General features: G+C 35.9%; 2 protein-coding genes across 6 annotated transcripts in view; one reads left to right on the top strand and one right to left on the bottom strand.

The window, feature by feature from the left end:
* C4H4orf17 (chromosome 4 C4orf17 homolog) overlaps positions 1 to 12,087 on the top strand; it is a 32,149-nt gene extending 20,062 nt beyond the window's left edge. The window contains exon 7 of the transcript XR_010943181.1: positions 9,488 to 12,087. The gene's annotated coding sequence lies outside the window, so the exon portion shown is untranslated. The remainder of the gene's footprint in view (positions 1 to 9,487) is intronic.
* TRMT10A (tRNA methyltransferase 10A) overlaps positions 2,396 to 26,545 on the bottom strand; it is a 28,673-nt gene continuing 4,523 nt past the window's right edge. For all 5 annotated transcript variants that reach the window (XM_067736896.1, XM_067736900.1, XM_067736897.1 and 2 more), the window contains exons 2-8: positions 25,354 to 25,550; positions 21,784 to 21,946; positions 12,052 to 12,123; positions 10,908 to 10,982; positions 8,909 to 9,058; positions 7,693 to 7,798; positions 2,396 to 6,499 (exon numbers count right to left, since the gene is read on the bottom strand). In XM_067736896.1, coding sequence (XP_067592997.1) covers positions 6,234 to 6,499; positions 7,693 to 7,798; positions 8,909 to 9,058; positions 10,908 to 10,982; positions 12,052 to 12,123; positions 21,784 to 21,946; positions 25,354 to 25,538 — 1,017 coding nt within the window. In that variant the 5' untranslated portion in view covers positions 25,539 to 25,550 and the 3' untranslated portion in view covers positions 2,396 to 6,233. The remainder of the gene's footprint in view (positions 6,500 to 7,692; positions 7,799 to 8,908; positions 9,059 to 10,907; positions 10,983 to 12,051; positions 12,124 to 21,783; positions 21,947 to 25,353; positions 25,551 to 26,545) is intronic.

Raw genomic sequence — 26,545 nt, 5'->3', positions numbered from 1 at the left:
ACCATATGTATGCACACACTCTTAATGATAACACTTATACTACACTTACTGTGTGTCAGGAATCATTCTAAACACTTTAGATATAGTATTTAAGTTTCACCATAACTATTTGAGGTAGCTATTATTTTTATACTCACTTTTTTTTCTTTTTTAAATTATTATTAATTAATTTATTTATTTTGGGCTGTGTTGGGTCTTCGTTTCTGTGCGAGGGCTTTCTCCAGTTGAGTCAAGCGGGGGCCACTCTTCATCGCGGTGCGCAGGCCTCTCACTATCATGGCCTCTCTTGTTGCGGAGCACAGGCTCCAGACACGCAGGCTCAGTAGTTGTGGCTCACGGGCCCAGTTGCTCCGTGGAATGTGGGATCTTCCCAGACCAGGTCTCGAACCCATGTCCCCTGCATTCTCAACCACGGCACCACCAGGGAAGCCCCTCACTTTTTTTTTTAAATAAGAAAACTTATTTAAAAATAAGTTTAAATTCTCTGAGGCACAGAGAGTTGTACTCATTGGGATGAGACAAAACAGTTGTAAAAAATGTCATCATTCAAATACAGCAGAGGTTTTTCTCACATAAGAGTCCAAGGTGTGTGTTTTCAACCAGCAGATGACTTCACTTTACTTGGTGATTCAGAGGCCCTGGATCCTTCCATCTTCTGGCTCTACCGTTATCTAGAGTTTCACTGTTAATTTCTTCCTGCTGGCAAAAGAAAGTAGTATCTTCCTGTAGCTGCTGTAATAAATTACCACAAACTTAGTGGCTTAAGCCGATACAAGTTTCTTACAGTTCTGGGGCCGAGGTCCAAAATGGATCTCACTGGGCTGAAACCAAGGTGTTGGCAGGGCTGCATTCCTTTTGGAGGCTTTAGGGGAGAATCTGTTTCCTTACCTGTCCAACCTCTAGAGGTTACCCACACTCCTTGCCTCATGACTCCCTTCTATCTTTAAAGCCAGCAGTGGCTGGTTGAGTCTTTCTCATAACACATCACTGATACTGACTCTTCCGTCCCCCCTCTTCCACTGTTAAGGACCCTATGATTACATTGGGCCTGCCTGTTATCCAGGTTATCCAAGATAATCTTATCTTAAGGTCAAATGATTAGCAATTTAATTCCACTTTACCATGTAACACCATAGGTTCCAGAGGTTAGGATCTTTGGGGGGACATTATTCTACCTCCCACAGGGAGGGTACATCTGCTTAAAGTCTTGGTATACATGATATACAGTGCTGTGTGTTGTGTGTTTCGAAGGTGTACAGAATCTTTTTCATTTATACATACAGATATATCTATTCATCTCCAGATTCTTTTCCCATATAGGTTATTACAGAATGTTGAGTAGAACTCCCTTGTTATACGTAGGTCCTTGTTGATTATCTATTTTATATGTAATAGTTTCTATTTGTAAATCCCCGCTTCCTAATTTGTCCCTTCCCCACATCTGTCCCCTTTGTTAACCATAATTTTATTTTCTACTTTTGTGATTCTGTTTCTCTTTTGTCAATTGGTTCACTGGTATTACCTTTTAGATTCCACCTATAAGTGGTATCATACAATATTGGTCTTTTTCTTTCTGACTTACTTCACTTAGTATGATTACAACTAGGTTCATCTATGTTGCTGCAATTGGCATTATTTCATACTTTTCATGCCTGAACAATATTCCATTGTGGACATGTGCCACTTTTTCTTTATCCATTCATTGGTCAATGGACATTTTGGTTGCTTCCATGTCTTGGCTATTGTAAATCTTGCTGCAGTGCACGTTTGGGTGCATCTTTTCGAATTCTGGTCTTTAGATACATACCCAGCAATTGGACTGCCGGATCATATGGTAGCTCAATTTTTACCTTTTAAAGCTGCCTCCATTCTGTTCTCATTAGTGGCTGCTACCAGTTTACATCCCACCAGCAGCATAAGAGGGTACCAATTTCTCCACCACCCCTTCAGCATTTCTTGTTTGTAGATATTTTGCTGATGACCATTCTAACTGGTGTGAGGTGATACCTTTTTGTATTTTGGATTTGCCTGACTCTAATAATTAGTGATGTTGAGCAGTTTTTCATGTGCTTTAAGAAAAAAAAAAACAACGGTGTGAGTAGAATTTACCTCTTGAAATTGTCTTCTTGAAAGTTTGCCCTGTGTTGAATTTTCTTGTCGATTCCTGACCGCAGGACATTTTTTGAGGGCAGGTGTCATTTACAGCCCTGCAGTCCTTGTGAATATTATGTGACCGTTAGCACTAGGTTTAAAGCTGCTGTTGCGGGAAACGGCCACAAGGTGGCAGGATTTCTCAATTCCCCACTCTGGTTACTAGGGCAGCAGAGCCTTCCTGGAAGTCCTGTTCCTTTGTTGTAAATTAGAGTGGAATGTGCCAGGACAAACCCCCAAAAGCTTATGTCTCATTACTTCTTTGTTTTTTTAATTTAATTTTTATTTTCTATCAGAGTAAATTTGATTACAATGTTGTGTTTGTTCTCGGTGTACAGAACCTGCTTCATTTATGCATATACATATATCTATTCATGTACCGATCCTGTTCCCGTGTAGGTTATTACAGACGGTTGAGTAGACCTCCCTTGCAATGAGGTAGGTCCTTTTTGATATATTTATTTTATCTGTATTAGTATATGTATGTTAACCCCAACATGCTAATTGACCCATTCCTCCCACCTTTCCATTTGGTTAACCATAAGTTTGTTTTCTAAGTCTGTGTCTTTCTCTGTGGAAATATGTTCATTGGTATCCGTTTTTAGATAACACCTATAAATGACATCATAGGATATTTGTCTTTCTCTTTCTGACTTCACGTAGTATGATCATCTCTAGGCTCATCTATGGTTCTGCAAAGGGCACTGTTTCATTCTTTTTTTGTGGCTAATATTCCATTGTGTACATGTACCACTTCTGTCCATTCACGTGTCGATTGACATTTTGGTTGCTTCCATTTCTTGGCTACTGTAAATCTTGCTGCAGTGGACGTTTGGGTGATCGTGTCTTTTAGATTCTGGTCTTCTCGGTTGATAGGCCCAGTAGCAGGTCAGCCAGATCATATGGTAGCTCAAGTTTTACCTTTTAATGGCACCTCCATTCAGTTCTCGTTAGTGGCTGTCACCAGTATACATCCCACCAACAGCATAAAGGGTATGCATTTCTCCACAACCCCTTCAGCATTTATTGTTTGTCGACTTTTTGCTGATTGCCATTCTAACTGGTGTGAGGTGATACTTCTTTGTTGTTTGGATATGCATGTCTCCAATTATTCATTATGTTGACCATTTTTCCATGTCTTTTTTTTTAATAAAAAAAAGAGTAAACTTTACCTTGTGAAAATTTGCCCCGTGTTGAATTTTTTTGTCAATTTCAGACTGTAGGACATTTTTGGAGGGCAGGTGTCATTTACAGCCCTGCCTTGTGAATGTTAAGTGACCATTAGCACTAGGTTTAAAGCTGCTGTTTCAGGAAATGGCCACAAGGCGGCGCAATATCTACATCCCCAACTCTGGTTACTAGGGCAACAGAGCCTTCTTGGAAGACATGTTCCTAGGTTGTAAATCAGAGTGGAAGGTGCCAGGACAAACCCCCAAAAGCTTATGTCTCATTACTTCTTGTTTTTTTAATTTAAATTTTATTTTCTATCGGAGTAAACTCCAGTACAATGTTGTGTTTGTTGTAGGTGTACAGAATCTGGTTCATTTATGCACATACGTTTATCTATTCATCTTCAATCCTGCTCCCATATAGGTTATTACAGAGTGTTGAGTAGACCTCACTTGGTATATGGTGGTCTTTGGTGATTATATATTTTATTTTAGTATATGTATGTTAACCCCCGTATCCTAATTTATCCATTCCTCCCACCTTTCCTTTTGGTTAACGATAAGTTTGTTTTCTAAGTCTGTGAGTATCTTTCTCTGTGGAAATATATTCATTGGTATCAATTTTTAGATAACATCTATACATGATATCGTAGGATATTCTTGTTCTTACTTCACATATGATTATCTCTAGGCTCATCTATGGTGCTGAAAACAGCATTTTTTCATTCTTTTCCGTGGCTAATATTCCATTGGCTACATGTACCACTTCTTGTTTGTCCATTCATCTGTTGATGGCCGTTTTGGTTGCTTCCATATCTTGGCTATTGTAAATCTTGCTGTAGTGGACGTTTGGGTGCCTGTGTCTCTTCCATTCTGGTCTTCTCAGGTTATAGGCCCAGTAGTGGGTCTGCAGGATCATATGGAATTTTTACTTTTTAAAGGCACCTCCGTTCTGTTCTCCTTAGTGGCTGTTACCAGTTTACATCTCTCCAACAGCATAGGAGGGTATGCATTTCTCCACCACCCCTTCAGCATTTCTTGTGTGTAGACTTTTTGCTGATGGCCATTCTGACTCATGATGGGTGATGCCTCTTTGTTGTTTGGATTTGCATGTCTCTAATTATTCATGATTTTGAGCATTTTTCCGCGTCCTTTTTTTTTGTTTTTGTTTTTTTAAAGAGTAACAAATTCTGTTGTTTTAAACCACTGGTTTGCAACAGTTTGTTACGGCAGCCCTAGGAAACAATTACAGGGCTTTTATAATTGGTGAAAATTAAACTTTGTAGTGCTTGTAATGATCTTTCTCCACCTTTCAATATTAAACTGTGCCTTATTCCATATGGAGTAATTTAAGGAAAAGGCATAATGTTCCATGCCACCAACTAGATTTACTCAGAAAAACCTGGAACTTTGAAAGATACAACTTAAGACATTAAGCTTTGTTCTTCTACCATTGCGGGGGCTTTTCTTTGTTTACATATGTTGCTCACAGACCTTAGACGGATAACTATAAAGATCACTAAGAATAAAGCAATGTAAGAGACAGTGAACATCAATGTTAAATTCAATGAACTTTCTACCAAATATATATATATATATATATATATATATAATTTGAGATGCCAATGAGTAAAAAGAATAGAAACTTAATTATGCAAACTCAGAAAAGGCTTCTGAAATGTTACTTTAGCTGTGACAGAGAATAATCACTTTAAACGTAATTGCTCTACATTTACTGGTAGGAACTAAAATATCTTTTTCGAGCCCCATCTTCCCTTGCCAATGCCCTCATACAAATGTCGAGTTATGGATTTTTGCACTTTATGAAATTTAAATTCCTTAGTGATATTCAGCACAATCATTCACACAAATAAAACAGATATATGGCAACTCAATCCTATTATCATTGATTAATAACAGAATCATACATGATATGGACAAATAGATGTATATACAATTACATGCATATTTTCATATATGCTTATATTATTTATAGAAACATACATTTACATTAGCTTGAATATTATTATATGATAGTAGACAGATGCACATATAAAGTTAACTTTATTTGCTTAAGAACCAATATATTTTATTGTAAAGAAGTACATATGGAAGGAAAAGAATAGGTGCTAAGAGCTACGTTTTTGTTTTTCTTTTTAAGAACTGTTTCTTTTTAAATTTGGGTAATGACAAAATTGATCCTTCAACAGCCTTTTAAAATAATATAGCCTGAAAAACTAAATTTTGTAATTGAAATAATTTACCATCATTATTGAAATTAAGAAAATATATTAAAGAGAGTCTTAACTCTTCAGTGATTGCTTTAGAACCACAAAGGCATTACAAAGGAAGAACAGAGATGGGCTCCGTAGTCCAAAAGAAATCAATTCTTGAGTTTCTCAATCCAACACTTATTCCTAGAATCACTATATTCCTTTGAAGTAACTAAATTGAATATAAAAGCTGCAAATGGGTAACCACCCATACAGAATATTTTGGTGGACTTAAAGGAGTTTCAGGATAGCTGCCTCCATAAATAAGTAGGCAATAAATCAGAAAGACATTGATATAAACATATAATAATAAAACTGAAAGGTCAGAAGGCACATTCTGAAGAATGCAATCTTGTAAATAAAAGAGAATGAAGGTTTACTAATAAGGTAAAATTCTCAAGAAATGCTTATTTGAGGCTTAGAAAATTATTTTTTAAATTACACATTTAAATCTTATGCAAAAACAAAAAAATGCTTTTTTAGTGCTTTTTATCACTTAGTTCTAAAAAAAGAAAGTTTAAAAAATTCACAACAGAAATAAGAGAAAATGAAAGTTTCTTCCATTTCAAATATTCTATGAAATATTGTATGAAATTCTATATTTTCTCCTAATTTTCCTTAAACTTAAAAAAAAATGACATTAGTGTAGTATAGAGTTCACTGTAGATTCAGTGCTATTTTCTTTATCCTGCTTTTCTTCCTTATGTGGTGAATCTAGTTCATTTCTATTTTCCTCCTCACTGGAATCACTGTTCAATCCACCTTCAACTCTGGTGAACTTCTTGTCATGTGAAGAACTTTCACAGGCTTTGTCTGTGGGAACAGCTCCTTTTCTTTGGGGTAAGATAGTGAAAAATGCTTCTTGCCAGTCTCTTGTTTCTAGGTATTCCAGAATAATCTCAAACACTGCAACAAAGACAAACTCCATGTGTTTCTTAACCTAGTTCATCACAATGGTGCATGCTTTAAAACACACTGCTTTTGTGTTAAGAGTGCTAGTATGTCCTAGTAACTACTTTGTTCTTATTACTTCTTTCTCCTGTATTAGCTGTCAGAGCCAATATGCCTAAGGCTCTCAACGCTGCTACCTCTTTTGTAGCTTTTTCTCATTTCAGTTCTTAAGCACTCAGAGGTTTACCATTATCTGTTGTCAATTATAATAGACAGAGGACCTTTTTTGTTTCCTTCCTATTCTTTTTTCCTTCCACTTCTTTATCCTTTATGTGCTAACATAAAACTAGAAAAAAAAAAGGGTTAGTGTTAACCTAAATTTCTTCTATCTTTCCTATATAGTGCCACTCACTCTGGGGAGTGTCTTGCCTGCTTTTTTTTTTTTTTAAATACTATCTTCGATGTCCTTTCACTTTAATACACTGCTGGGGGAAATTTGGATTACTTTATGATAGAAAAGTACTTTCCACTAATTTAGCAAAAGTCTTAGAAGAAGTTCATTCCTTGAATCAATAAGTTTGTTTCTATAACTCCCTAGAGCCTGCTATAGAGAAAATTTAAAAGCCCAATTATGTGTACTAACAAAAATCTCTACTGAAAAATTTTTAAAAAGCAAAACTCCAGGCAAAGACTTAAGTCTGAGGATGTCTCTTACAATGATATTTACAATAGTAAAAAGAAAAAAAATAACAACAGGAGAATGGTTACATTATTGTGTATTTAGATGATGGAAAATTACATAGCCACTAACAGTGATTCAATAAATATAATAATAAATAGGGGGGAAACACCCTGGATTTATAACATTTTATGCAATAGAGTAAGAATCCAATTATGTAATAAATAATATTATATATGCATAGGAAAAGAACTGGAAGAAAACACACCAAAAACTTTCTACAAAGTATCTCTGCATAGTAAAATTACACCTATTTATTTTTCTTTATACTTTTGTACATTTTCAAAATTTTGTAAAGTATGCATATATTATTCAAAAAAATCATAAATGATGACATTTTATAATTTTGTACCCCAAATTGTGTGTTTTCCAAAGGTGTATATTTTCTACTTGTCCAAAATGTAAATGTAATGTTATTTTTCACAGTGTTCACTCAGGTACATTTTCAGTTTATCCCCTTATAGCTTACCATGATTAATTGCCAAAACTTTTCTACTATTCATCTTCACGAAATTTCCAAGAGGGAGCTGTGCATGATCAATTCCACGTTCTGATGCTTGTTTATACGTGAGTCCCTAAAACAAAGACACTGTGACTTGGGCTAGAACATTACATTATTTAAAGTCTATGAAAGAATAAATAATTTTTAGGAAAGACCTTAGTTCAGAGAATATAATCTGAAAAAGTGTGTGTGTACGTTTAACCACTAATTTGGAAACATTCTCTTGACAATAAGTATAGTTAGAATGTTGCTGGCATTTGTCTTAACCAATTTACAAATGAGGAAACCAAAGACATTATGCTCTCCGTCCCATCACAAAGTTCCTCAGTGGCAGAACCAAAGGAAAAACCTGGCTCATGCCTCCTGACTCAAATAGCGTCTCATCACTCCACACTGCCTTTCTCTCTTAAAGTACACAAACTGAATTCCTAGAGAAGGATCATCATTCTTCCCATGACTTTAAAAGATAAAACTATGTTTCAATTACATAACACTAAGAGGCACAAATGGCAAACACAAATTAAATAAAAACCTGAATTGAAAAAAATGTTCAACTGCCTATAAATTTTATTCTTCCCTTTCTGTCAATTAAAAGAATGCTGAATATAAATTTTCTCTCTTCTCAAAATTAAAATCCTTAAAGCCTGGGTCTAATCAGGACTGAAAGAGCAAAAAGACAGAGTGAAGGAGGAAGAAGAGCTAAACTTCTCAACCAATAGTTTGCATGTTTTATTTTTTTAATTTTTTTTAATTTTTTTTTTTTTTTGCGGTACGCAGGCCTCTCACTGTTGTGGCCTCTCCCGTTGCAGAGCACAGGCTCCGGACGCGCAGGCTCAGCGGCCATGGCTCACGGGCCCAGCCGCTCCGCGGCATGTGGGATCTTCCCTGACCAGGGCACGAACCCGCGTCCCCTGCATTGGCAGGCGGACTCTCAACCACTGTGCCACCAGGGAAGCCCTATTTTTAAAATTTTTATAGCACTGACCTCACTGGGTTGCAGTGAGGATAAAGCAAACTAATATATGCAAAATGCTTTGCTTAGCTAGAAAGGTGACTGAAATACTGTAGGCACTCAAACATCAACTATCAGTATTTACTAACAAGAAAACTGATATTACTATCAAGAAAACTGATATATCAATTTTAAGTATGAGCAAAAGCAAAAATAAAAACTTAATAGTACCTTGTGATGGTTGTGATCTACTAATCCTCCAATCACATAGGCCTTTGATTCATCTAATTCCTTTAGTACATTAGGTGAATCTGATGTAAGATAAACCAGGTCTTCTTTCTGTATGAATTCACTATAGTGCTCTGGTTTGATGTGGATATCCTTTAAAACACAAGGGGAAAGATGTTATTAATAGGATTTTGTGAAAATTGGCTAAAAATGATTATTTTCTTTTCCCTAGACAAACCCATCCAAAAAATATATGAAAGGAAGTTTGAAAGAATATTATAACAATGTATTATTTATTTAGAATCTACTACTCCAACATCTTTTCACCTCACATCTCAATTATGTAAGTAGCCTCCTGACGTTATTTCCCTGTCTCTAGCCTCAGATCTCTCCAGTTTACTTCCACACACGGATGGTGCACTCATTTTCTGAAAACACTATCACGTTTTATCTTTATCTGTAGAATAAAATTCAAACTCCTTAACTTAGTAATTCTTTCCTGAATATAGCAGTAACCTATCTTTCTCTGTTCCAACAAAACAAATGCATTTTTGTCATGTATTTGCTCACTTTGTTCTCCAGCCAAAGAACGCCTTCTCCAATTACTTCCTTCTCCATCTACATGAATCATCTAAAGGAAAGGGCTTACAGATTTAATAAATTCCATGCATCTGCTTCCACAAAGATACACATTTGAAATCTTCTTCACCAAAACTGTCAGGTCAGAGGTACAAGACTGAACAACAGTTGGCAGTCAGAATTTTGCAAATTGCACCAGAAGAATAAAGGAAGATGCATCCATTGCCAGGCTCAGACGGCATTTCTCAATAATTTTTGTGGAAATCAAAAATGAAGCGGAGACCTCTCACCTAAGATGTATACCTTATTGATTAATAAACAGCCATTTTTCTGGAAAATGGTATATTATAAACTTGATCCCTATGCTGAATAAGGGCCCCAAGAGGAATGTGCATAATTAGAGACCAGCCAACTCACATCTCTCTGGAAAACTGGTGGTATGAAATAATAAATTTAACAAGCCACAAAATAGCTGAACGTATGCCTATTCTAACTTATTACATTATTTCTTAGAAAAATAGGCATGAACATAAAACTTGGTAAATATATTGTACTTTAAAACTTAAAAAACCTTTGAAAATGTTTTATACTATGGACTATTAATAAATTAAATGCAGTCATTATGGGATTAGTGAGTGAGACAGGGAAAGTCTATCACAGTGAGAACTGGCTTGGAGAAAGGAAAAAAGTGTAGGAATAACCCACTACTTCTCTGAGTAGAATAGGGTTAAGGTTCCTTAGGGACTGGTACTAAAGCCAATCTATTAGTAATCTTTGCAAATGACTGAGAGTAGTTTAGTCCAATAGAAAAAAATGTGAGCCACATATATAATTTGAAATCTTCTAATAGCCACATGAAAAAAAGTGAAAAGAAATAGATGAAATTAATTTTAATAAATTAATTTGGTTTTTTTTAAATTTTAAGGAGATATTTTACATTCTCTCTCTTTTTTTTTGTACTAATGTCTATTTGACATTTATAGCACATCTCAACTCAGACCAGTCACATTTCAAGAGTTCAGCAGTCACATGTGGAAGTGGACACCATATGGTATAGCACAGATTTAGAAGAAAGAGAATGCAAGTACATTTCCAAATTTTAGAGTGACTTCACTCTTATAAATAATGTATAGCCAGTTTGCTAGGTAGAGACTGCATACAGACCTTTAAATTTTTTCCTTTTTAAAAAAATATGTTTTAAAGTTGGCAGTAAAATAGCAAGTGAGATTTCATGAAAGCAAGTACAGACTATATCTCAAGGCTCTTAGCTTCTTCCACTGGTAAACTTAGGTACAGTGATATGCAGGGTTTGTAGCTGCTGACTCTTATATTTATTAGCATTGTGTAGAACTTAGGTAAAACATGTAGACCTTTAAACATAAAAATACCTTGAATTATGTGAGAGTTAATCTATTTTAGTTACCTTCCAGTTGACCCATCCTTTGTCATTTTCATCCATGTTCTTTTTCAACTGGCCTCCATGGCTTGTCAAGTAAAACTGATAGAGAGATTGGCAGGTATAGAAAGAGAGAGCAAATGACTATTAAAGTCAATATTTTATTCCCTCATACACTCATCTGATTATCAATGAAAGACAAAATATTTTCATTCTGGAAAAAAATGAATTTATGGCATGCTTTAAACGTGCAAGAATAAATTTGTGATACAAGCAACGTGTATTTTTGTGTATCTCCTAACCCACTAACTTCTGTATTCCATCTACATTTTCATCCTGTTTTCTAAGCAGTTATAATCTGCCTCTTGTTTAATGATCACTTTACTATAAACTTCCTGCTTCCATGTGAAGTTTCCCTTCCCCTTCTTTTGCCACTACAGTTATTTTTTACCAGTCCAAAATCTTCATAATTTTGCTTTGACTCTAAACCCTGAAACCTATTTCAAATCTAATCAAGGGTGAGAAGAATATAGAATGTAAAAATATAATATTACTATCACTTGATAAGAAGAAAATATCTAACCAAAAGTATATTAAGAGTTTCTGGTTTTTAACATCAGTGAGCCAGAATTAATTTTTAGGTCACCTAGAATTCAAACAAATTCAGTAAGAAAAATGACCCTACTCTTAAGAGCAGCCAACTAGTCTCACAAATCACTTCCTCATTCTAGCTAATAAAGTACCTTTCAAAATTATTAGTGACTCAATATCCTTTAAGTAGAAAAAATCTAGCCAACAGACACAATGGCACATATCAGCCAGGGGCAGTTACCCCATTCCCCAGAAAGGAAGGAATTGAGAGCTGAGAAACTGGTATGGAAATATGCATAAGTCCTTTAAAGAAGATGTTCAACTACACAGCAGTGAACAGGTCAGTGTGTATATGACTAATGATGAATGGGCACAATGTGTTTGAGAATGACATGAAAAAATGTTTAAAATATTTTATTTTTGTAGAAAAATAAAACATTTTTACAAATAGGCGTTTTGTTCTCTAAGAAAGATTACTTGTAAGACTCTTTCTTATAAAAGCAACGAGGATTACCTATGCCTTTTCCGAAGGAAGATATAAAAGGAAATTGGAAGTTTGTTTTAAATTCCCCAAACATACCTGCACAGGATGCAGTGCTCGTCGATTTTCTGCATAACATCGTTGAATCTGCTTATGAAGTTTCTTAATGTCCTATAAAAGAGTGAAATTTTTAAAGCAATATTTTCAAAAGTATCTATGGCCATTCCACAATCCGAGTGGAATAGAATAAGCAGAAGGGATGACTAGATAGGGACATCCTTTCTTTTGAAATACAAGTCCTTTCTGATAATTTCCATTCAGTTTTCTTACATACTAATAAAATAATTACCATAAGTCAATACTCTATAAGTGACCCATTATTTCACATTTTGTAGCCACTTAAAATGCAAGTTCAGGAAAACTTTCACTCTTCTTAAGAGACAACAAAAGAAAAAAAAAGAACTCTCTTATAGTCATGCTATTACAATTTTTATAACTACCAAAGGTTATAAACATATTCCTTTTAGTAGCATTGTTTAAACAACCAGGTTTCTCAAACTATTAAATAAGAAATAATTCTATTAAGCCAATCATATTTCTTATTTTCTTCCTTTTGATTAGGATAAATAACAAACTCCCCACAGCTCTTTATGATTAATATGCAATTACTGAGTTTCATAATCTCTTAGAGTATCTGTCTTTCCCTCTGTCTATACATATACATATAAATAAAAGCAACTTATTAGCTACTTTAATTTAGGGTAACAGATTTTGAAAAACTTAATTTTAAGATGCATTTAAAAGCTGGTTTGGTGGTGCTGATTTCCCTTCGCTTTTGCATAAAGCTTTCGATTTCTCCATCTAATACGAATGAGAGCTTTGCTGGGTGGAGTACACATTCCTGCACACTAACAACAGAAGGTCAGAAAGAGAAATCAAGGAAACAATCCCATTTATCATCACATCAAAAAGAATAAAAATACTTAGGAATAAACCTACCTAAGGAGGCAAAAGACCTGTACTCAGAAAACTGTAAGATACTGATGAAAGAAATCAAACATATGGAGAGAGATCTAAGATATTCCATGTTCTTGGATTGGAAGAGTTAATATTGTCAAAATTACTATAGTACCTAAAGCAATCTACAGATTCAATGGAATCCCTATCAAATTACCAATGGCATTTTTCACAGAATTAGAACAAAAAATTTTTAAATTTGTATGGAAACACAAAAGACTGAGTAGCCAAAGCAATCTTGAGAAAGAAAAACGCAGCTGGAGGAATCAGGCTCCCTGACTTCAGACTATACTACAAAGCTACAGTCACGAAAACAGTATGGTACTAGCACAAAAACAGAAATATAGATCAATGGAAAAGGATAGAAAGTCCAGAGATAAACCCATGCACCTATGGTCACCTAAAGGAGGCAAGAATATACAATGGAGAAAAGACAGTCTCTTTAATAAGTGGTGCTGGGAAAACTGGACAGCTATATGTAAAAGAATGAAATTAGAACACGCCCTAACACCATACACAAAAATAAACTCAAAATGGATTAAAGACCTAAATGTAAGGCTGGAGACTATAAAACTCTTAGAGGAAAACATAGGCAGAACACTCTTTGACATAAATCGCAGCAAGATCTTTTTCAATGCACCTCCTAATGAAAATAAAACCAAAAATCAAACAAATTATTGTTTTTCTTTTCAGTTTTTTTTTTTTTTTTTGGCCATGCACATGGGATCTTAGTTCCCCAATCAGGGATCAAACCCACGCCCCCCTGCATTGGAACTGTGGAGTCTTAACCACTGGACCACCAGGGAAGTCCGAGTGGGACCTTTTTAAGTTTAATTAAGCTTAAAGTTTAATTAAAACTTAACCTTTTAAGTTTAATTAAACTTCAAAGCTTTTGCACAGCAAAGGAAACCATAAACAATGAAAAGACAACCCTCAGAACGGGAGAAAATATTTGCAAATGAAGCAACTGACAAGGGATTAATCTCTAATATATACAAACAGCTCATGCAGCTCAATATCAGAAAAACAAACAACCCAATCAAAAAATTGGGAAGAAGACCTAAATAGACATTTCTCCAAAGACATACAGATGACTAAAAAGCACATGAAGAGATGCTCAACATCACTAATTATTAGAGGAATTCAAATCAAAAGTATACTGAGGTATCACCTTACACCAGTCAGAATGGCCATCATTAAAAAATCTACAAACAATACATCCTGGAGAGGATGTGGAGAAAAGGGAATCCTCCTGCACTGTTGGTGGGAATGTAAACTGGTATAGCCACTATGGAGAACAGCATGTATGTTCCTTAAAAAAATAAAAATAGAGCTCCCATATGATCCAGGAATCCCATTCCTGGGCATATATCTGGAGAAAACCATAATTCAAAAAGATACATGCACTCCAATGTTCATTGCAGCACTATTTACAATAGCCAGGTCATGGAAGCAACCTAAATGTCCACTGACAGAGGAATGAATAAAGAAAATGTGGTACATATATACAATAAAATAATACTGAGCCATAAAAAAGAATAAAATAATGCCATTTGCAGCAACATGGATGCACCTAGAGTTTGTCATACTGAGTGAAGTAAGTCAGACAGAGAAAGATAAATATCATATGATATCGCTTATATGTGGAATCTAAAAAAAGGGTACACGTGAACTTATCTACAAAACATAAATAGAGTTACAGATGTAGAAAACAAACTTATGGTTACCAGAGGGTAAGGTGGGGGAGGGGTAAATTGGAAGACTGAGACTGACATATACACACTACTATACATAAAATAGATAACTAATAAGGATGAACTGTATAGCACAGAGAACTCTAGTCAATACTGTGTAATGGCTTATATGGGAAAAGAATCTGAAAAAGAGTTGATGTATGTATATGTATAACTGATTTACTTTGCTGTACACCCAAAACTAACACAACATTATAAATCAACTATACTCCAACAAAAAATTTTAAAGAGATGCATTTTAGAGGGCTCCAATCGAGATCGCAAAATAGAAGGATACAGAGCTCACCTCCTCCCACAAATACATCAAAAATACGTCTACATGTGGAACAATTCTCACAGAATACCTGCTGAACACCGGCAGATCTCAGACACCCAAAACTGCAGGAAAGATCTCCATGTAACTGGGTAGGATGAAAGAAAAAAAAGGAATCGGGACAAGACTTGAGCCCCTGGGTGGGAACAGTGAAAGAGGAAAGGTTCCTGCACCCGGGGAAGCCCCTTCACTGGCAGGGAGATCAGCTGGGACAGAAAGGGAGCTTCAGAGGCTCAGAGGAGAGCACAGCAGCTGGTTTGCAGCAGGCAGAACAGACGGAGACCTGCACAAATGGTCCCTGCCATCACCCTGCACTCCCCAGTCTGAGATCTGCTTTTGCTTTAAAGCTTGGGCTTCAGAGGACAGACCCAGGGAGAGGACTGGGGTTGGCTGCACGGAGACAGCCTGAAGGGGCTGGACTGTGGCTCGGGCCTGCCACAGAAGTGAAGCACCATTGTTAAGGGGTGCACAAAGGGAAGGGCAGGGTCCGCCATAGCAGCCTCACTCTTGGTGCACTCACAGCAGGTGTGCTGCTGCCACTGAAACCCCACTGTTAAGGGGCAGTGCCTGCTAAAGCTCCTTCTTTCTCAGTGAGCTCTCATCAGGCTCAGTGCTGCCTCCACGAGCTCTGGGAGCACGCAGTGCCAGCAAGTTGTCCATACACAGAGGCGGGGCTGAAATCAGAGCTGATCCCCAGGGGCCGTGTGACTTACGAAGCAGGGCTGATATCTGAGCCCTCTCCCTGTGGCTGTGCGATCTGTGGGTTTAGGCCACTGCTGCCAGCTTTGTAAACTCAGTTCCTGCGGAACATCCAAGTGGGCTACAGGTGCTCCCATGGCTGGGGCGGGTCTGGCCTTAGCCGCTGTGGGCTTTGTGGGTGTGTGCATATGGAGTTGGGCCAGGGTCTGGGCTCCATCCATAGCTCCCACGGCAGGTTCAGGTATGCAACTACTGCGGTCCTGGTACCTGAATTCAGTGGATCTGCGCCAGCGGATCTGCGCTGGTGGCTTTGTGAACCCAGCACCCGAGGAACAACAGGGCCAATTGCCTGCATTCCCATGGTTGAGGTGAGGCTGAGGGCAGTGCCCACAACAGTGTACTTTGTGAGCCTGCACAACGGGTGACAGATGACACGACAGAGCACACTTCTCAGCGGACAGCTCTGGCAGAGGAATACTCAGTGGCTCCTCTCCCAGTAGGAGTGCTCCAATACTGCTTACCTCACACTACAGCTCAGAAATGGATCTAGGGGCTTCTACTCCAACTGGGGAACAGACCTTGCCTCCAATAGGGCTGTGACAACCACAGAGCAAAGAGGAGGCCCTGCTCAATATTCAGTGCAGGCTCTGGCCACCACAACCCCAGTCACACCCCCTATCGAGGAGACAACAGCAGGTATCCATACAAAAAACAGCTCTCTCACCAAAAATATTAAACCCATGCAGGCTACACAGGGACATTCCCACATAAAAATATCTCCAACTATTTAGGAAACAATTGTTTCTCCTAAACTCATAGAGTAAGAGAACTATAAGTAAAATGAAGAAAACAGAGGAACCACTCCCAATGAAAAGATCAAGAAATTGCCAATCAAAGACAATGAAACAGACTCCTTCAGTCTAACAGACATCAAGTTCAAAAAGGAGATAATGAAAATACTGAAGGAAGTAAGAAAGGCTATTGACAGAAATGCAGATTACCAGGAAAAGGAACTAGGAAATATAAACAGGAGACAAGAAAAATTAGAAAACTCATTTGCTGAGACAAAAGCTGAGCTAAAGTCAACGAACAGCAAATTGAATAATGCAGAAGAACAAATAAGCGATGTGGAAGACAGACTAATGGAAATCACACAATCAGAACAGCAAACAGAAAGTCAAGTGAAAAAAATTAAAGCAATATAAGATGTATGGGGTAGAATAAAGCAGGCCAATCTACACATAATAGGGATCCCAGAAGGAGAAGAAAGAGAAAAGGGAATCGAAAATATATTTGAAGGAATTATGGCCGAAAACTCCCCAAACCTAAAGAAGTAAACAGTTATACAGATACAGGAAGCACAGAGTGTCCCAAACAAATGAACCCAAATAGACTTACACCAAGACGTATTATAATTAAAAAATAGCAAAAGTAAAAGATAAAGAAAGTATTCTAAAGGCAGCAAGAGGAAAAAAAAGAGTTAATTACAAGGGAACCCCCCATTAGGCTATCTGCTGATTTCTCTACAAATATGTTCCAGGCCAGAAGGGAATGGCAAGATACATTCAAAGTCCTGAAAGGGAAAAATCTGCAACCTAGGATACTCTACCCAGCAAGATTATCATTTAGAATAGAAAGAGAGAGAAAGAATTTCTCAGACAAGCAAAAACTTAAAGAAAAAAGCAATACTAAACATATCCTTAAAGAAATATTAAAAGGTCTTGTCTAAATAGAGAAGTAAGAATCTATACGAAAGAGAAAATCACAATTGGAAAGTAAATCACTTAAATAAGCCAGTATACAGATTAAAAAAAAAAGAAAGAAAAAAAATTTCTGTGAAAGCAAGATAACCACAATGAACAGCAAAAGGATGAACATGAATATGTAAGAGGACGTCGAAATCATAAAATGTGGGGGAGGAGAGTAACAAAATGTAGGTTTTTTTTTTTTTAATGTGTTTTAGCCTATATGACTACCAGTTTAAAGGCAGTAGATATAGGAAGGGGTTAACATACTTGAACAACAGGGTAACCACAAATCAAAAACAGATTCACAAGAAAACAAAAAGAACACAAGCATAATACAAAAAAAAAATCACATCACAAAAGGAAATACAAAAAGGAAAAATAAACAAAGAAGAAATACAAAATCAAGTGGGAAACAAGGTTTAAAATGGCAATAAATACATAACTATCAATAATTACCTCAAATGTCAATGTGCTCCTATCAAAAGACCTAAAGTGGCAGATTGGATAAAAAAGCAAGCGCCTACAATATGCTGCGTACAAGAGACCCACTTTAGGGCAAAAGACACACAAAGACTGAATGTGAGGGGATGGAGAAAGATATTTCATACAAACGGAAATGACAAGAAAGTGGGGGTTGCAATACTCATATCAGACAAAATAGACTTTAAAACAAAGGCCATAAAGAAAGATAAAGAAGGACACTATACAATGATGAGAGGATCAATATAAGAAGATAATATTACACTCCTCAACATATATGCACCCAACATAGGAGCACCCAAATACATAAAATAAATACTAATGGACATTAAGGGAGAAACTGATGGGAAAACAGTAATAGTAGGAGACTTTAACACCCTACTCACAGCAATGGACAGATCTTCTAGACAGAAAATCAGTAAGGCAACAGATATCATAAATGATAAAATAGAACAGTTAGACTTAAATAACAACCAAACATACAAGGAAGAACTTATATCAATCCTTCTCAAACTCTTTCAAAAGCCTGAAGAGGAGGGAACATTCCCAAAGACACTCTATGAAGCCATTTTCACCCTGATACCAAAACCAGACAAACCATAACAAGAAAATTACAGGCCAGTATCTCTGATGAAAATAGATGCAACAATTCTCAACAAAATATTAGCAAACTGAATCCAAGAACACATAAAAAAGATCATACACCATAACCAAGTGGGATTCATCCCAGGGTCACAAGGATGGTTCAACATATGCAAATCAATCAATATGATACACCACACCAACAAAAGAAAAGACAAAAACCACATGATATCTCAATAGATGCAGAAAAAGCATTTGATAAAATTCAACATCCATTCATGATAAAAACTCTTATGAAAGTGAGTATAGAGGGAACATATTTCAACATAATGAAAGCTATTTATGACAAACCCACAACCAATATAATACTCACTGGTGAAAAGCTGAAAGCCTTCCTGCTATAAACTGGAAGAAGACAAGGATGCCCACTCTCATCACTTCTATTCAACATAGTATTGGAAATCCTAGCCACAGCAATCAGACAAAAAAAATAAAAGGTATCCAAATTGGAAAGGAAGAGGTAAAATTGTCATTATATTCAGATGACATGATACTATATATAGAAAACCCTAAAGACTCCACACAAAAACTACTAGAACTGATAAATGAATTCAGCAAGGTAGCAGGATACAAGATTAACATACAGAAATCAGTTGCATCTCTTTACATTAACCATAAATTTCAGAAAGGGAATGTAAAAACAGAATCTCTTTTAAAATTGCAACCAAAAAAAAAATACTTAGGAATAAACCTGACCAAGGAAGTAAAAAACTTATATGCTGAGAACTATAAAACATCAATAAAGGAAACTGAGGAAACTGAAGATGATTCAAAGAAATGGAAAGATATCCCATGCTCTTGGCTTGGAAGAATTAATATTGTTAAAATGGCTATACTACCCAAAGCAATCTACAGACTTAATGTGATCCCTATCAAATCACCCATGATATTTTTCACAGAACTAGAACAAATAATCCTAAAATTTATATGGAGCCATAAAAGATCCAGAATTTGCAAAGCAATCCTGAGGAAAAGAACAAAACTGGAAGCATAACCCTCCCAGACTTCAGACAATACTACAAAACTACAGTAATCAAAACAGTTTGGTACTGGCACAAAAACAGACATATGGGTCACTGGAACAGAATAGAGAGCCCAGAAATAAACCCATGCACCTATGGTCAATTAATCTTCAACAAAGGAGGCAAAAATATACAATGGGAAAACAAAGTCTTTTCACCAAGTGGTGCTGGGAAAGTTGTACAGCTGCATGTAAATCAGTGAAGTTAGAACACACCCTCACACCATACACAAAAATAAACTCAAAATGTCTTAGAGACTTAAATACAAAACATGACATCATAAAACTCTTAGAAAAGAATATAGGCAAAACATTCTGTGACATAAATCCTACCTATGTTTTCTTAGGTCAGTCTCCCAAGGCAATAGAAATAAAAGTGAAAATAAACAATTGAGACCTAAACAAACTTATAACCTTTTGCACAGCAAAGGATGCCATGAAGAAAATGAAAATACAATGTATGGACTGGGAGAAAATATTTGCAAATGATGCGACCAACCAGGGCTTAATTTCCAAAATAAACAAAAAGCTCATACACCTTAATATAAAAAAAAAAACCCAATCAAAAAACGGGCAGAAGACCTAAACAGACATTTCTCCAAAGACATACAGATGGCTAAAAAGCACATGAAAAGATGCTCAATATCACTAATTATTAGAGAAATGCAAATCAAAACTACAGTGAGATATCACCTCACATCAGTCAGAATAGCCATCATCAAAAAATCTACAAATAATAAATGCTGGAGAGGGTGTGGAGAAAAGGGAACCCTCCTATACTGTTGGTGGGAATGTAAATTGGTACAGCCACTATGGAGAACAGTATGGAGGTTCCTCAAAAAACTAAAAATAGAGTTGCCATATGATCCAGCAGTCCCATTCCTGGGCATATATCCAGACAAAACTATAATTCGAAACAAAACATGCACCCTATGTTCATAGCAGCACTATTTACAACAGCCAAGACATGGAAGCAACCTAAATGTCCATCAACAGGTGAACAGATAAAGAAGATGTGATATATTTATACAATGGAATACTACTTAGCCATAAAAAAGAATGAAATAATGCCATTTGCAGCAACATGGATGGACTTAGAGATTATAGCCATAAAAAAGAATGAAATAATGCCATTTGCAGCAACATGGATGGACTTAGAGATTATCATACTAAGTGAAGTGAGTCAGAGAGTGAAAGACAAATACTGTATGATGTCACTTACATGTAGAATCTAAAAATATGACATAAATGAACTTATCCATGAAACAGAAAAAGACTCACAGACACAGAGAACAGAATTTTGGTTGCCAAAGGGGAGGAGGGGTGGGGGACAGATGGATTGGGGGTCTGGGATTAGCAGATGCAAACTATTATACATAGAATGGATAAACAACAAGGTCCTACTGTATAGCACAGGGAACAATATTCAATATCCTGTAATAAACCATAATGGAAAAGAATATGAAAAAGAATATGTATAAATGTATAACTGAGTCACTTTACTGCCCAGCAGAAACTAAGACAGCACTGTAAATCAACTATACTTCAATAAAATAAATTTTAAACACACACACACAAAAGAACAAAATAGCCAAGAGGTGGAAGCAACACAAATGTTGATGGACACCAGATGAATGAATAAACAAAACGTGGTCTATACATACACTAGAATATTATTCTGCCTTAAAACATAAGGGAATTCTGACACACACTACAATGTGGGTGAACCTTCAAGACATAATGCTCAGTGAAATAAACCAGTCACAAAAGGACAAATACTGTAGGATTCCACTTACATAAGGTACACAGAGTAGTCAAATTCATAGAGACAGAAAGTAGAATGATGGTGCCAAGGGCTGAGGGAGGGGGAATGGAAATGGTTGTTCATTCAGTGGGGATAGAGTTTTAGTTTTTCAAGATGAAAAGACTTCTGGAGACTGGCTGCACAACAACATGAATGTAATTAGCACTACTGAACTGTCCACTCAAAAATGGTTAAGATGGTAAATTTTACATTACATGTATTTTACCACAATTAAAAAGAAAAAAAGATGCATTTTAGTACATAAAGTTATATCAAAGTCATATTACATATTAAAGCAAAAATTATTCAGCCTAGTTCAGTTACAGGATTTTTCTGACAATGATTCATGATACCTTTAATACCATCAAGCTATCAAAACTGCAGTCAATGATAAGGCGGAGTGGGCTGTAAACAACGTCTCTTCGAATACGTTTTCTGTCACTTCCTTCTGAGTTTGATTCCAGTTGACACTGTCGCTCTAATTGCTTTCTCTTGCGTTTTTCCTTCCGCTTTTGTCTAAAATTAGTAATTGAAAATAACTTTTCATTATTTGTATATTCATACATTTACAATACTTTTCTAAATAGACAAAGAAACAATTACTTTTAAAAATTAGCAGACTAAACCATAACAAAATTGCCACTTCCATGGATCAAAAATTGTCAGAGGGCTTCCCTGGTGGCACAGTGGTTGAGAGTCTGTCTGCCGATGCAGGGGACACAGGTTCGTGCCCCGGTCCGGGAGGATCCCACATGCCGCAGAGCGGCTGGGCCCATGAGCCATGGCCGCTGGGCCTGCACGTCCGGAGCCTGTGCTCCGCAACGGGAGAGGCCGCAACAGTGAGAGGCCCGCGTACCGCAAAAAAAAAAAAAAAAAAAAGTCAGATATCAGCAATTATATATAATCTATCTAAAAGCTTTACATAATAAATGAGTTGGCAAAAACAGTATAGTACTTTTTACACAAATTCAAACTATGCTAATAATTTTATTTACTATTGGTAGCATGTTAAACATACTTACAAAACTTTTAAAATACTGAGTTTGAGAGTTACGATAAATTTTACTTTTATCATTCTTCTACATGATTTTTGAGTTACATTTATAACCATATAAAAAGAAGTAAAATTTTTATCCAACATAGTTTTGGAAGTCGAAGCCACAGCAGGCAGAAAGAAAAAGAAATAAATAAAAGGAATCCAAATTGGAAAAGAACAAGTAAAACTGTCACTCTTTGCAGATGACATAATTCTGTATACATAGAAAATCCTAAAGTGCTACCAGAAAACTACTAGAGCTCAACAATGAATTCAGTAAAGTTGCAGGATACAAAATTAATACACAGAAATCTGTTGCATTTCTATACACTAAGAATGAAATATCAGAAAGAGGAATTAAGGAAACAATCCCATTTACCATCTCATCAAAAAGAATAAAATACCTAAGAATAAACCTACCTAAGGAGGCAAAAGACCTGTACTCTGAAAACTCTAAGACACTGATGAAAGAAACTGAAGATGACACAAACAGATGCAAAGATACCTCATTATTGGATTGGAAGAATCAATATTGTTAAAATGACCATACTACCCAAGCAATCTACAGATTCAGTGCAATCTTTATCAAATTATCAATGGCATTTTTCACAGAACTAGAAAAAAATTGTTTTAATTTGTATGGAAACACAAAAGACCCTGAATAGCCAAAATAATCTTGAGAAAAAAGAATGAAGCTGGAGGAATCATCCTCACTGACTTCAGCCTATACTACAAAACTACAGTCGTGAAAACAGTATGGTACTGGCACAAAAATAAAAATATAGATTAATGGAACAGGATAGAAAGTCCAGAGATAAACCCATGCACCTATGGTCACCTAATCTATGACAAAGATGGCAAGAATATACAATGGAGAAAAGATGGTCTCTTCAATAAGTGGTGCTGGGAAAACTGGACAGCTACATGGAAAAGAATGAAATTAGAACATTCTCTAACACCATATACAAAAATAAATTCAAAATGGATTAAACACCTAAATGTAAGACCAGATACTATAAAACTCCCAGAGGAAAATACAGGCAAAACACTCTTTGATATAAATAGAAGGAATATTTTTGGATCCATCTCCCCAAGTAATGGAAATAAAAACAAAAATAAACAAATGGGACCTAACTTTTGCACAGCAAAGGAAACCATCAACAAAATAAAAAGATAACTTATGGAGTGGGAGAAAATATTTTCAAATGATGTGACTGACAAGGGATTAATTTCCAAAATAAACAAAAAGCTCATACAGCTTAATATCAAAAAAACCAAACAACCCAATCAAAAAATGGACAGGGGCTTCCCTGGTGGCGCAGTGGTTGAAAGTCCGCCTGCCGATGCAGGGGACACGGGTTTGTGCCCCGGTCTGGGAAGATTCCACATGCCGCAGAGTGGCTGGGCCTGTGAGCCATGGCCGCTGAGCCTGCGCATCTGCAGCCTGTGGTCCGCAACGGCCAAGAGGCACAGGAAAAGAAGCTCAGTGCCACTAATTATTAGAGAAATGCAAATCAAAACTACAATGAGGTATCACCCTACACCAGTTAGAATGGCCATCATTAATAAGTCTACAAAAAACAAAAGCTGGAGAGGGTGTGGAGAAAAGGAAACTCTCTTACACTGTTGGTGGGAATGTAAATTGGTGTAGCTACTATGGAAAACAGTATGGGGCTCCTTAAAAAACTAAAAATAGTGTTACCATATGGTCCAGCAATCCCATTCCTGGGCACATATCTGGAGGAAGCTCTAATTCGAAAAGATACATGCACCTCAATGTTCATAGCAGCACTATTTACAATAGCCAAGACACAGAAGCAACCTAAATGTTCATCAAAAGATGAATGGATAAAGAAGATGTGGTATATATATACAATGGAAAATTACTCAGCTATAAACAAGAATGAAATATTGCCATTTGCAGCAACATGGATGGACCTAGAGATTATGATATTAAGTGAAGTGAGTCAGAGAAAGGCAAATATCTTATGATATCAGTTATATGTGGAATCTAAAAAAATGATATAAATGAACTTATTTACAAAACAGAAGTAGACTCAGAGACATAGAAAACAAACTTATGGTTATGAGAGTGGATAGCAGGGGAGTGGGGAGATAAATTAGGAGTTTGGGATTAACATATACATACTACTTATGTATAAAATAAACAAGGACCTACTGTATAGTGTAGGGAACTATATTCTGTGTCTTGTAATAACCTATAATGGAAAAGAATCTGAAAAAGAATATATATACATGTACATACTTATACATATATATATAACTGAATCACTTCGCTGTATACCTGAAGCTAACACAACGTTGTAAATTATACCTCAATAAAAATAAAATGGTTTTTTAAAAACTATTCCTATTTAAAAGTAAAATTGTTTGTGAAATAAAAGTCATATTTTTTTCTCTCATCTGCATCAACAATATTTTCTTCTAGTAAATTCTGTCTTTATACAGTGACAGCGTCAGCCTAACTGCTCTCACCAAAACCTGCAATAGTTCTTCTAGCAAAATCAATGTTAGGCCCAAATTTGATCTTTCTGAGGTGGTTATTTTTGTTCCATATCTAGGACATGGATGCTAACTATATCCCTTTTGTAAATCAGTTATTTTAGAAATTGTGCTCCTACTCACAATAGGTTCTGGGTGAGAAAAGTGTACAGTGTAAATTCATCAACACTGCTAAAAAAATAAAACACATTCAGTTTTAGTAGCCAATTGACAATGTCAGCTAACAATATGTAGACCCGAATTTTAATTAACACAATTATTTTTAATATGTCAAAGGGCTATTGCAAGGTCCAACATTCCAATAGGGGTATATTGGAATATACCCCTGTGAATAGGGGTAGAATACATGCATTCTGATACATACTTGCGGAGTTCTCTTTGTTCTTCCCATTGTTTCTGTTTCATTAGCTTCTTCATTTGCCGTTTAGATATTGGTTCAAACCCTTCACCTAATCCTGGTTTCTGATTCTCCTCTTGGTCTTCATTTAAGTCTTGCTTTCTTTCAACATTAGAAGTCTCACTAAATGCTGGCAATATTTCAGATGACATTATTTGATGCCTCTGAAAAATTGAAAAGCAACTTTGAAATGAACAGATGACTTACAAACACAAAAAAAGTAAGAAAAAAAACTGAAGGATGTGATTAAAATTAAACCATATTAGTAATGAATAAAAATGCAAATTTGGGCAATTAATTGTCATTTACTGGCAAAGATCATTTGATGAAATGGGATATTTTCATACAGTACTGGTGGCCATGGCACAATTTTTCCAGAAAATTACTCAGACCTATAATGTTTGAAGAGCTTTAAAATGGTGGTGATACTCTTTCACATAGTAATTTATTTCCTTAGAATAAATTCCTGTAAATTAATTAGAAATACACACAAAATTAATGCAAAAGGATATATGTACTGTTGTTATTTTTAACAATAAAAAATTAGAAACTACTTGAATGTCAGCAAATGGGGACTAAAAATAAATTAAAGGTCATCGATAACACTGGCTTGGAATACTAAGCAGCCAAGAAAAATCCTGTTACCCAAAATTATTTAATGATAAAGGGAAATGGTTATGTTAAATAAGAAAATCAAAGCAAAAAACAATAATGTCCAATTTTGTTTTAAAAAATACATACACACGTTTTAATTCTGACCCACCCATGGCTTTCTGCATTTTTAAAATTTTATATAATGAAAATATAGTTTTATAAAAAATATATACTATTTTTTAAGAGAGATGGAAGACACCTTTTTGTACTTGTCTTCAATGCTGTCCATACAAGAAAAATATTACTTTCACTATCTGGGCGTACCCTCAACAATTGGGTTTTGACAATAGACATGCTATATATTTCTATCTTTTGGCCAGTGCAGAGAACAACTTTGGTTGCCCCCACCCCAATATATTTCATTGTAAATATGTAATTGTCAATTTTCCACTTAAGTCACAGCTGAAAAACAAAATACATAAGTTGACTCTGTAATCAGCTGTGGAATACTTAGGGCCAACTCAAACATCTTTATTTGGATTTAAACACCCACATCTTCATATCC

This window comes from Pseudorca crassidens, chromosome 4 (genome assembly GCF_039906515.1).
Source record: "Pseudorca crassidens isolate mPseCra1 chromosome 4, mPseCra1.hap1, whole genome shotgun sequence".
Taxonomy (NCBI): domain Eukaryota; kingdom Metazoa; phylum Chordata; class Mammalia; order Artiodactyla; family Delphinidae; genus Pseudorca; species Pseudorca crassidens.
Note: the sequence above shows the minus strand (reverse complement) of the source record. Positions and strands in the feature narration are given on the sequence as shown.